This window comes from Brassica napus, chromosome C5 (assembly GCF_020379485.1).
Source record: "Brassica napus cultivar Da-Ae chromosome C5, Da-Ae, whole genome shotgun sequence".
Taxonomy (NCBI): domain Eukaryota; kingdom Viridiplantae; phylum Streptophyta; class Magnoliopsida; order Brassicales; family Brassicaceae; genus Brassica; species Brassica napus.
In genome coordinates, this window is record NC_063448.1 from 23,813,068 (window position 1) to 23,825,271 (window position 12,204).

General features: G+C 32.9%; 2 protein-coding genes across 2 annotated transcripts; both read right to left on the reverse strand.

The window, feature by feature from the left end:
• LOC125587157 lies at positions 1-1,443 on the reverse strand. The gene has a single exon (XM_048757330.1). It carries the CDS (start codon positions 1,441-1,443, stop codon positions 1-3), a length of 1,443 nt encoding a protein of 480 aa, XP_048613287.1.
• Positions 1,444-8,880: 7,437 nt separating this feature from the next.
• Positions 8,881-11,961, reverse strand: LOC106367151 (ABC transporter G family member 14). Its single transcript, XM_013806866.3, has 5 exons — positions 11,556-11,961; positions 10,508-11,297; positions 10,262-10,417; positions 9,899-10,089; positions 8,881-9,798 (listed from the first exon to the last, which is right to left on the reverse strand). Exons 1-5 carry the CDS (start codon positions 11,715-11,717, stop codon positions 9,148-9,150), a joined length of 1,950 nt encoding a protein of 649 aa, XP_013662320.2. The 5' UTR covers positions 11,718-11,961; the 3' UTR covers positions 8,881-9,147.
• Between the last annotated feature and the right edge of the window lie 243 nt (positions 11,962-12,204).

Consider the following 12,204-nt stretch of genomic DNA (forward strand, 5'->3'; position numbering starts at 1 on the left):
TTATACCATTGATCGCATTGTCTCCATGTTTATGTGTCCTAACCTCGAGTGCAACCTTATAGAGTCACTGACTGTAGTTGTTAACAAGCTCATTGCCTCCTTTATCTTCATTCGAACCTTGTATAATCGGTTCTTTGACCTAACAGCCTTAGCGATCAGTTTCCCATCACGATCATGCATGATGAGATGCTCATCTTTCATCCTTATGTCACACCCCGAGTCTGTAGCATGTCCTAGTGAGATGATATTACTTTTTAGATCAGGTATAAAATAGACATCAAGAATCTTTCTTGGCTCTCCGTTCTTATCCAAGAACTCAATAGATCCTTTTCCTTTGATATCAATGCGAGAATCGTCCCCAAATCTTACTTTTCCGGTAATGGATTCATCAATGCTCGAAAAATATCTTTTATCTCCACTCATGTGATTGCTGACTCCGTTTTCAAGATACCAGATGTTGTCTTCTCCATTACCAACTTCGTATTTGCTTGGAACCACCTTTTCTTCGTTTAGATATACTATTTCATGAAGCATAAGTTCATCAGCCTCTTGAGTATCATCCTTCTCGATTTCTACTGCCTCTTGAAACTTCAACTTTAGATCAGGACGGTCGGTCACATAATGACCAAGTTTATCACAGCGATAACAAGTGACTCGTGATGCATCACGTGGAGCATAATACCTTCCGCGACCTCGTCCTCTGTTTTGATATCTTCCACCACGACCTGTATATCTGTTGTCACCGTTAAAGTTGCGATTGGTTTGTGGTTCGATGGTTCCACGATTCGACTGTAAATCCAAGTTTGCATACATTAGTTTGCCCTGATCGTCTTGAGCTTCTTCTTCCTCTGCAACTCGCTCTTCGTACGCTTTAAGGCGTCCTACTATGTCCTCAAAGCATGTTGTCTTGAGATCCAATACATGTTCTAATGCAGCCACTATGTGAATATACTTCTTTAGGGGAAGACACTTCAAAAACTTCTTGACTAATTTAGGTTTTTCGATTTCTTCTCCCAAAGCAGTAGATTTTGATGATATCTCAGCCAATTTTCCAACAAACTCGTCTATGGTCTCTGTATCTTTCATCTTGAGACGATCAAAATCCGCCATTAGTGTTTGTAAACGAGCCTCCTTCACTCTTTCTGCACCGACATACCTTGCTTTGATCGCGTCCCATACCTTTTTCGCCGTGTTTAGCTCTCCCACTTGTAGGATGAGGGTTTTGGGTATTGACTGAAACAATAATGCCATCGCCATGTCGTTCTTGGCATCATCCTCTATCTCAGTTTCTACAACCTCCCAGACCTTGTGCACCCTAAGTAGAATTCTCATTCTCATAGCCCACACGGTGTAGTTTGTCGCGGTTAGTATAGGACACTTGATGGAGGAGGATCCTCCTTCTTTCTTCGTCGTTGGCGTTGTCGCCACCGTTAGGTCACTCATCTTGTCGGAACCTCAAGCTCTGATACCACAATATAGCGTAAAGATTGTATAGGAACTCAAAGATTAATAAGAACTAACTCTTCTTATTGCTTAAGAAACTCTCTCAAAACTTAAGCTTTCAATCACACAATTCTCACACTAATGTTATCACATAACATTGTGTTTATATAAGACTATAGATATCCTAATCCTAATAGGAAACTCTTGTAAATAGATAACTCCTAAATACACTTTGATCCTTATCTCTTAAAGATCATAAACTACTTAGGATTAGGATTGCTTGACACTCAAGCTTTCTTCAAGCTTACTTCAACCACGAGGAGGGTCAACTGACCCATGTGATTTTTGACAAATTTTGTTTTTGTGCTTATACAATTTGCATTTGATAGACAATTTGGTATTATGTTTGTACGATTGACCCTCATGATCTAAGTCTAAACATCCTATTTGCACATGTTCAATAAAAATTTATGTTTGATCATTTGATTACATGAGCATTGACCCTTGTGAAACACAATTCTACTTCCGCCACTGCGTTAGATGCTTCTCCGCAACATCGTCGCAAATAGTTTATTTTTTCTTTTGTAAGCTCGCCACAAATAGACAATAGTTTACTAGTTGATCTTTGTGGTTTCTATATTATTTTTCCAAAAGCAACTTTTTTTTTAAGTTGGCAATACTTTAAATTTTAAGTTTGAAAGTATTTCAAATTTAACAAAATTTTATATTTTACACTATAATTCTTTTATTGATAAAAGTTAATAAAAATCATTAAACTTTTATATAACAATAGAACATATAATAAATGTATTATACACACTATTAGTCGATAAGATAAGAATAAAATATTACATGCATTTCGAAATGACAACTTAATCTTTTTATTTTTTTACTTGTTGATTACAAGATAAAAATTGTTGAAATCTTGTATTTTCATTAATTGATGTAATAATATGCTTTCATATAATTTTATTTTTAATTTTTGTATTAAATATGTAATTTAATATTGTTTTGTATAATACTTTTCTTTATTGTTATTAATATATTTCTATTTTGCATAAGATAAAAAATTATAAGGACTAAAATGGTAACTATAAAAGTTGATTTACACCCAAAAAAACTATAAAAGTTGATAAAATTATTTGAAAATAGATAATTGATAAGACTAGAAATATGGAATTTCAAATTTTAATTTTGAACAGTGAAGTTTTGAAGTTGCTTTTGGAGATGCCCTATGCCTTGTGTTATAAAATTATTGCATCTTGAAGTTGAAGTCTTGAAATATTTCTGTTTTTGATGTTATCTAGTTATATTCTGCTCTTTTTCTTCTACCTCTCAAACAGACTTTACTATGCTATTTCTGTGAATAGTATACGACCTTTTTTTTGTTACTTCATATAGTATACGACTTTCTCACAACTTGTTAATCAAAATGGTGAATGACAAAGCATTTTCACCAAGTTGGTTGGTATCTGAAATTGTATGTCCTCATCCTCATTCTCTATAGTTAGTTAATGTGGTTCTCGTTAAGGCAGACAAGCTTGTGGTCAATTGAAACTTATTTTAAGTACACTAAAAAACAGCAACTAGTGGTACTCTCTCTAATTATATTGAGGTATATAACCATGATTAGTTCATATGATCTCTTGCTTTCGTATGTAAACACTACAAACAAGGATGACGAGAGTATTTAGTCAGGAGTTGGTGAATGACTGACGTTTCTGTTTTTACTTGGGTTTTAAGATGGTTCTTCTTGGTGATGACAATGACACTTTGACTAAGTAGATAGTGACATGGATTTCTCTTTGTGCTGTCTTTTTTTATTTTCTTGTCGCATCAGCTTCCACTTGACTAAAGTGAACCACGTTTCAATATGTAAGCATATCTTGTGGGCCTTGTCATCCAATGATGTGTTTATCTTCTCTTGATTCCTCTCTGTTGTTCAGCCACACGCTGTAGCCTCCCCACTTCTTCTGGTGTCATTATTTTGTAGCTAACGATGTGAAGTATGAGCATGGTTAACCGTAGTCTCCTAACTGGAGTTCTTAATTCATGATTTAACTTTTTTTTTTTTTTTTTTTTTTATATTTTTCGGCTAAAAGATGACTCTTGTATTTATTATTTAAGAGACGGTTCTTAACTTTTCTTAATTAAAATCTAAGAAAAGTTAAGAACTGTCTCTTAGCCGAACGTAAGAACTCCAGTTAAGAGATTGGGGTTAATGATGGTCAAAGCTATTTTAATTATTTGTCACATGTGTATGAAAGCGAAAGCTCATTCCTTTAGCTATCATTGCCACAACTATTGCTGTTAAAAAGTCTGCCTTCTTATTTTTTTAAATAATGGGTTGTAAGTTTGCAACTGATCGTGTTCTTATCTTTGTACTTGCTAGAGCCGAACATAATATCTGGACTCGAAACCCAAACTCAATCCAAAAAATATGGATCCAATTCCGATCCGATATAAAAATATATAAATATGAAATTAAGTTAGACAATATTGTATATCCAACATAATTAGATAACTATGTGATTTTCCTGTGTTCATGGACGGATATAAATATTTATCAAGAAAATAAATTATAATAATTTATTAATATTTTATTTTAATTTTATATAATGTTGTAATTTAAATTGTAATTAATATGTATGATTTATTTTAAATAATATTATGTTATTTTAACTATAAATTTTATTTTGGATATTATTTGAATATAATGGATAACATATATTTTTCCGAGTCAACCTTAATATTTTTGTCCTATAGATTAAAATTTTGATTATTTTTTTATTTGTATTTTATTTTACTTGTCTTAGATCGTAAATATATTTAGTAAGACTATTTATAATTTAATATATGCTTTTTTAGAATCAAATAGTAAAAATAAACTAAAATGTTAGATCGATTCAAAGTTACATAAATGAATATAAAAATGATAGCCTTTTGAAACCTCATGCATATATATATATATATATATATATATAGACATATAATAAAAAAACTTAATTGAAATAGTTGTTTAATATCTCTATCATATTATTTTAGAATTTCATATTTATTTATTGATATGTTGAGTCGTTCTATAATTTATATGTATAAAAGATATTACTATAAATAATAATATATTATTCTTCGTTAAGTTTTTGATTTTAGATAAAAGGATTGATTAGTTCAATTTCTCATTTTGTGGGTATATTGTGTTACATATTTTCTTTCAACTTAAAGTATAATTATTTTAATCTCATTCAACCAAATCGAATTAATTGTATTAATTATATTAGTTTGGTTCTTCATCTTAAAAGTGTAATAATTCACCCTAAAATTATATATGGAGAATATCTAATCTATTAAAAGAGAAACATTCTGAAAAATCTACATATACAAGATTGTTGCACCATTTCATTAGACTATATTAGTCTTACCTTAAATTTACACTTACAATATGTTCACATATGTTTCTCTAACAATATTTACCTCAATCAGTAAATAATATATATCAATATTAATAAAATATAACATTTCCTAATATATACTCCTACAATTTCGGTATCTAACAAACTAATTTTGTAATCAATCAAATTAATTATAAATTTTTCTTTGTTATTTAATTAATCATCAATGTCATTTTACATATATAGATTTTCACGCCATCTCACGTATAGATTGTTCGATCCATGCATAATTACTTTTTGGTCATATCATCAATCAATTTAACTATAAAATATTTTAAATACTTTTAACTGAATTATATTATTACTCCTCATTTTATGTAACATACATTTCTCTAAATATTTTAGATTGATTTTTATAAGAGTATTTATATTGAAATTTGTTATGTAAAAATTAAAAACTATTAAAACCATATAAATCTATACTATTAAATTAGTCAAAAATCTGACAAGTAAATCTTAAGTCTCACCAACTCAACAAATATAACTCTTATAAAATGCAGACAAAATATAATGAAAGAGAGTACACATGTGCATTGGGGTCATGGGATCGGGTATATATTGGTTCCTTTCGGATCCGAATCTTTTAGGTCCTATACATTTAAACCTAACTAGGTATTTCAAAATTTTCAAATACGTAATGGATCCGGATATTTAAGACCCCAAAAAGATTCGTAGTATCTAAAAACTCAAAAATACCCGAAAACCAAACAAATACCAAAAATATTCAAATACCAACCACCCCCCCCCCCCACCCAATTCACGCGAAATTTGACAGAGGAACCAAAAAATACACTCAAAATTTTAACCTAATACCCAAAATATTTTTTTTAAAAAATTTAAAATTTTATTCAAAACCCGAAACTATACCTAATCTGAACCCTAAAACTTTAAAAAATAATATTTGTAATAAAAAAAAACCTATTCGAAATAACAAAATATACCTAATATACACAAAACATCTTCGGTATTATAGGTACTCGGCCGGGTCTCAAGAACGACCTAGACTCGAACCAATACGCGAACCATTCTCAAACCGATACCTACAGGTCTAAACAATACCCAATAGGTATTTTCAAGTCAATTTTGGTTTGGTTCCTCGGGTCTGCGAACCCTAAAAATAGTTAAATAAGAATGCACATACAAAATCTTAAATAACATAATTCAGAAATTATATAATTTTAAACATATTAACGTTTTCAGTATAATATGACTTTGTAACATAAATATATAATAATTTGAAAATACTTATTCATATTAAATTTTGTTTATACTCGAAAAACCCCGCGCTTTCCAAGCGCGGATCAAAATCTAGTATAATATTAAGATAAATATGAAGATAAAGTTGGCATCTTAGATGTTTTTTTAAATAATTTGGTATATGTTAATTTCAAAAATAAAATTAGAAAAATGAATGTGGTGATCGGTATGAAATTGCATAAAACATAACCGATAAATTTTAAAATAGAAGATTATTTCTTTACTTTAATATCAAGATTATTTTTGTAAACCTTTTTTTTATGACATCACATTACATGTAGATAATAGTTTTTGTTTTATTTTTCTAAATGTTTTCTTTATTATACTTGTTATTTGGAAAATTAGAAAGGAAACTTAAATTAAAAAAATAAAAATTATTCATTAGTGATATCTTAGTTTATGTTATTTAAATTATTTTTGTAATAATTTGAGATATAGATGGATTAAAATAAATTACTTACTAATTTTGGGTCAAATATTATGTTGTTTATGTTTGTAATTTAAAAGAAAGATTATTTTTACGTTAAAATCAGAATTATTTTGAGAAATTTCCTTTTTATGAATAACATTATCTATAAAATCTATTTTTGTTTTCAAAATTTAAAAATATTCCTTATTACAAGGTTATTTGAAAATATAAGGAAAAAGATACCAAAATAAAAATGGAAAATTAAAATAAAATAGAATTTTTAACAATCGCAATTTGATATATTTGATTCATTAAGGGCACAACTGTAATTAATTGTCGTTAAAATTAACGTGAGTTCGACACGTAGGAAAATGATTTTTCAAATAATATTATAGAGATATCTGTTATATGGAAATAATTCGAATAGATCCTAAATTATATAAGATAGTACCTAAAACATATTTATTTATTTATTTAAACCAAACATGTTATATATTTGTCAACTTGACATGTTATATATATGTTATGGTTATTTGAATTTCCATTTATTTTTGTATATTTGTGTTAGTTCGGATATAAATATAAGTTTGAGTGGGAAATTTTGAAGATATGTCAATTCAATAAATATTTTTAATAGTTAATACATAATTCAGATATTCGGTTATATCTAAAATACCTGAACATTGAACTTACCAACCGAACTCGACCAAAATATGAAAAATTCGAACGTGTATTAGACCTCTAAATTAAAATACCCGTAAAGAAGAGACATCCTAACGCCCAGCACTAGTACTTGGTTTTATGAAAAAGAAAGGGTCGACGATCTATTTCCCCACAATAACTATCATATAGCATCAGATCCCCACCGAACTATGACATCGTGCCATATCTCCCTGAATTTAAAGTTGTGGACTTATTTCTCCACAAATCAATAGTTTGAAATTCAGTTGCCCATAATATATGGTTTAATCGTTTTAATGTTAATTAACCATTTTTAAAACAGCTAAACCAAATAAAATCCTAATTTTTATCTAAAAGAAATTATTTATTAGCAAAAAAAAAATTGATTCCCAAACAAAAAAGATTCATCATCGATCATTTGTCCCCGGTCCTGGAATTGTAGCCATTGTTTATCTTCTGGTAAGTAAAAGAATCTCTTTCATGCCTTAGAGCTTCAAAACTTCACTCCTTGCGCCATCAGATCCAACAGAATAAACGGACGCGGCGGCTCAGGAACACCATCTTAAACAGACGAGCACCTCCCTCTTGCGAAGATGGTGAAGGAGAAGCTAAACAGAGGTTGTTGCTCAGCCCAAATGGTAATCCTCTTCCTTATGTGGACATTCTCTCATCCACCAATGCCATTGTCAGGTTGCTCATCACAGCCGTTAAAGCTACAGTCGTTGCCGCGGAAACTCCAACTCCCATGGCTGAGACGTTTCCTTGCTTTGGCTCCACTGACAATCTAACTTCTCCCTTCTTCTTCCCCGAGGCAAACCTGAGCAACAATTATCAAAACTGACAACTCTGAAACCAGTAACTACCTAATTCAGGCAAGCAAAAGTTGATTCTACCTCATTTTAAATCACTCTCATTCACACAAAAATCAGTCAACAAACTACTAAGGGATTGAGATATTTGTCAAGCATTTTAGAGAAGCTAAAGAGAGTAGTGAAGATTACTTGGGGAAGGATACATAAGCTTGATTGAGATCGAAGAGAATGGATCTTTTTTTGTTTGGGAATCAATTTTTTTTTGTTGATGAATCATTTTTTAAGATAAAAATTGGGATTTTATTTGGTTTAGCTGGTTTAAAAATGGTTAATTAACATTAAACCGATTAAACCATAGATTATGGCCAATTAAGTTTCGAACTATTGATTCGTGGAGAAATAAGTTTACAACTTTAAATTAAGAGAAATATGGCACGAGTTAATAATTTGGTGGGGATCTGATGCTATATAATAGTTTTCATGGGGAAATAGATCGTTGACCAAAAAGAAACAACAAATTACCACTAGAGAATTTTGAGATAACAAAGAGAGTCACGGTCAGGTATGTTTGCTTATGTCCTGTCGTTGTTCGTCTAATTATCAGCAACTTATTTTAATCCTTATCTTATGCGTACATCTCATCGTTTTCACCAGTTGTTGCACTTGTAGGTGACTAGTAAGGTATAAAGAATGAACCGAAAGTTTTACCCCACAGATAAAACACAAGAGAGTTTTAGTCACTTTCGTTTTAACTATTTTGCAAATGGGATTTAGTGTATACTGTGACTTTTTTTTTTTTTTTTTTTTTTTTTTTGAAACACGTGTATACTGTGACTTACCTTTCTTATCTCATACATTATTAATTATCTCACTGTTTTATTCTCAACTTAGGAATATCATCATCATCTAAGCCTAAAACAAAACAAAAAAGTCGTCGGATATATTTAGCTCGGATACTCAAGTAAAATTGACCAAAACTCGACGACTTTTTTTTTATCTTTATCTAATACTAATATTATTCCTTGGTTGCACTGATGGAAAGTTTCGTTGTAGATTCTTGGGGTTAACTAGTTGTTTCTTTTGGCTGCATCTTTTACCTCAACTTCACTCGGTGAAGTGCCATGTAGGCTATGAGCCTGTAACCCACCAGCATCACTCCCATAACAAAAACATCTATCCATAAGCTATTCAGCCCCATGGCTTTGATTCCTGGGAAATCTCCAACTCTGCACCAGACCCCTTCTGAACACTCGTAGTAGTCATCATCAGTGTATTGAATACCCAAAAGCAGCTTGTAGCAGTAGTAGCTATAGCTTAAGTATTTTAGCCATACAATGAAGGGAGGGATTTGTTGCACGTAGTACCCTCCAGCTATGAGAAACACTAGTGTAGTAACAGATGCTAACGTTGTGGCTTGCTTGATGTTCATTAGTAGAGCACCGAATGCTAAGCCAAGACCTTGAGCAACGAGGACGGAATAGAGAACAACTAGTAGTGAGAGGATAAATGTTGTGGGGTCAGGTTTGAGCCCACCCATCCAGTAAATTATGAACACAAAAGCAGTTGGAAGTGCGAGTTCCAAGGGCAGGTCTCCAACGTTTCTAGCCATGAAATAGGATGAAAGACGGTACATTCCGGAAGACCGCTCCTTGATTAGCATTCTTTTCTCTTGTGGAAATGTGAAAACCGCGTTGTATAGCGGGTAGAATCCCCAAAAGACCGAGAAGAAAAAGAGCAAAGCAGTCTGCAATATGTAGAATATATTATTGTTAGAACACTAATTAATGACTGACAATCCAAGATGATCATTGTCTATTTTATTCAGCCAATAAGAGGATCCTCACTCTATCTTGGAGGTGAGACTTTGGAGTATGCCACCATAGAAGGCCACCAAGAAAAGCCACGCTGATGACTTGGAAAATCCTAAGCTTGTTAAAAGATTCGAATCTCCTCTCTCTGACCCCTCTTTGGAGTAATACAGTGAACTGGTACCACCAACTTGTGCACCATTGTTCTGATGACTTGATATTTTTGGCTGCGCCATTTAAAGAGCAGGTAACGTCAGATTATCAACAGCGATATTATGACATAATTAAACAAGAAATAGAGTTTAATTAAACAAGAAATTAAATCCCTTTTAATTCATCTTTCATTTTTGACCAAAAAAAAAATTAAACAAAAAATACTTCAGAAAGCAAAAAAACTACCAGCAGATTTGGTGTACTCAAAGCTATGGGAATCCGCATTGCAGAGTTCAGCTTTCAGTTTGGTAGAAATGTTCTTCTCATAAGCTGAAATAAGTGCTTCTTTCACAGTCTTCTGTTCTTGTTCTGAGGTCTCCTTTTGAGAATCAGGTGGGATTCCTGCAGTTTTACCCGGTTTTGATGAATTAGAGAGACCTTTTTTTCTTAATAATTATTCCGTCATATAGAAGCTTTAAGAGAAAGGTTTACCATTAGCAAGGTCAAGTAAAAGGTCAGCTGGATTAACTGTCATGGAAGTACAGAATCCAACAGAACTGAAATATTCCATAGCAGAAGATGCAGGACCATAGTAGAGAGGGCTACCTTCAGACAACAAAACCACCTTGTCAAACATATGGTATATGCGGCTTGATGGCTGATGAATGGTGGTGACCACTGTTCTTCCTCCAGATGCCAACCTTTTGATTGTGGTCACTATGCGGTGAGCAGTGGTGGAATCCAGACCTGAAGTGGGTTCATCCAGAAGTAGCAAGCTAGGATTGATGAGCATTTCTTGACCAATACTAACCCTTTTCTTCTCACCTCCTGATATTCCTCTGAACAGTGGTCCTCCTATCATGCTGTTTGTACATCGATTCAATCCTAGTTCAGCGATAACACGGTCAACATGCTCAGCCTTCTCGTCTCTTGTCAAACTGCTTGGTAGACGTAGAAGTGCAGTGAAGAAGAGAGTCTCCCAAACGGTGAGATGAGGGTACAGGACATCATCCTGAGCAACAAAACCTGTTCTGCGCTTGATGCAGCCAGAAAAAGGCTGACCGTTGTAGATGACTTTCCCAGAGAAAGTTTTGGAGAGGCGGCCACCAAGAGCTGAGAGAAGAGTGGTTTTGCCACTTCCTGATGGACCTAACATAGCTAGAATCTCTCCTGGACAGACCATACCCGTTATTCCATTAAGAATCGTCTTCTCTTTGCAGCTCCATGATCCTAAACACTGACCTGTCTGCTCTATCTTAACCTTGTACACAACCTCCTCAAACTGTTCAACCACATCAATGAAAAACGCTGTTAAGAACAGAAATCCCGCCTTGTAATCAACTACCAGGCTAAAGGAAGAAGAGAAAGTCATATTCTTATGAGATTTAGTTTTGCCTTCTTATGAGATTTATTTTTGCAGGCAAAACTAAAAGCTCAGCAGAAAACTGAAACAAGAAGTGAACAAAATGGTTTTTATTTTCTTTTCTCTTATACTGGAGGAGATATAGATAGAGAAAGAGAGAGTGAGACACACACAAACCTTGAGAGTTATGGAGTACATGGAGAGCTGGAGACCAGGCTGTGAAGTGGCTACGGGGAAGGCTAGTACAGGCTTGCCCTGTGTTTCTGACATATCTGTCAAACCTTGCACCGTGGCTTCCCCATTTTCTTCAGGCCTTGGTGCTATGCAATTTGGAGGCATGATGGATCCTGAACAAGTTTCTTTACTAGTTCTTGTAGTTGTCGCCGTTGTGATTCTCTTATGAAAAGTTCTTAAGAGTGGTAACGGTACCAAAGTAAAGAAGGCTTAAAGGCTAGTACTGCCTTTGGTAAGTTTCTTCTTGACCTCCCTCAAAGGGAACCCATGTGAGCACATAAATATATAGTAGTGTGAAAAACACCCTCACACACCTAGACTTGGTCGTAAGAACAGAAAGAGGAAGAGAGAGAGACAATTAAAAAAAAAAAGAGACTTTCTTTACGATGTTGGCCGATCAATCGTCTCTGGTGGGTTCCCACCTCCTCTCTCTCTGTTTAATTTATTCTAAAACTAATATAGTATTTATACATATCTCTTCCCTGTATTCCATTACTTATCAGAGTCTTACCTCTAATTCCATTTATATTTCTCTTAGGATAAAATTAAATAAAGCACCATCTCGAGTCTTCACTCGTGTGGATTCTAATAC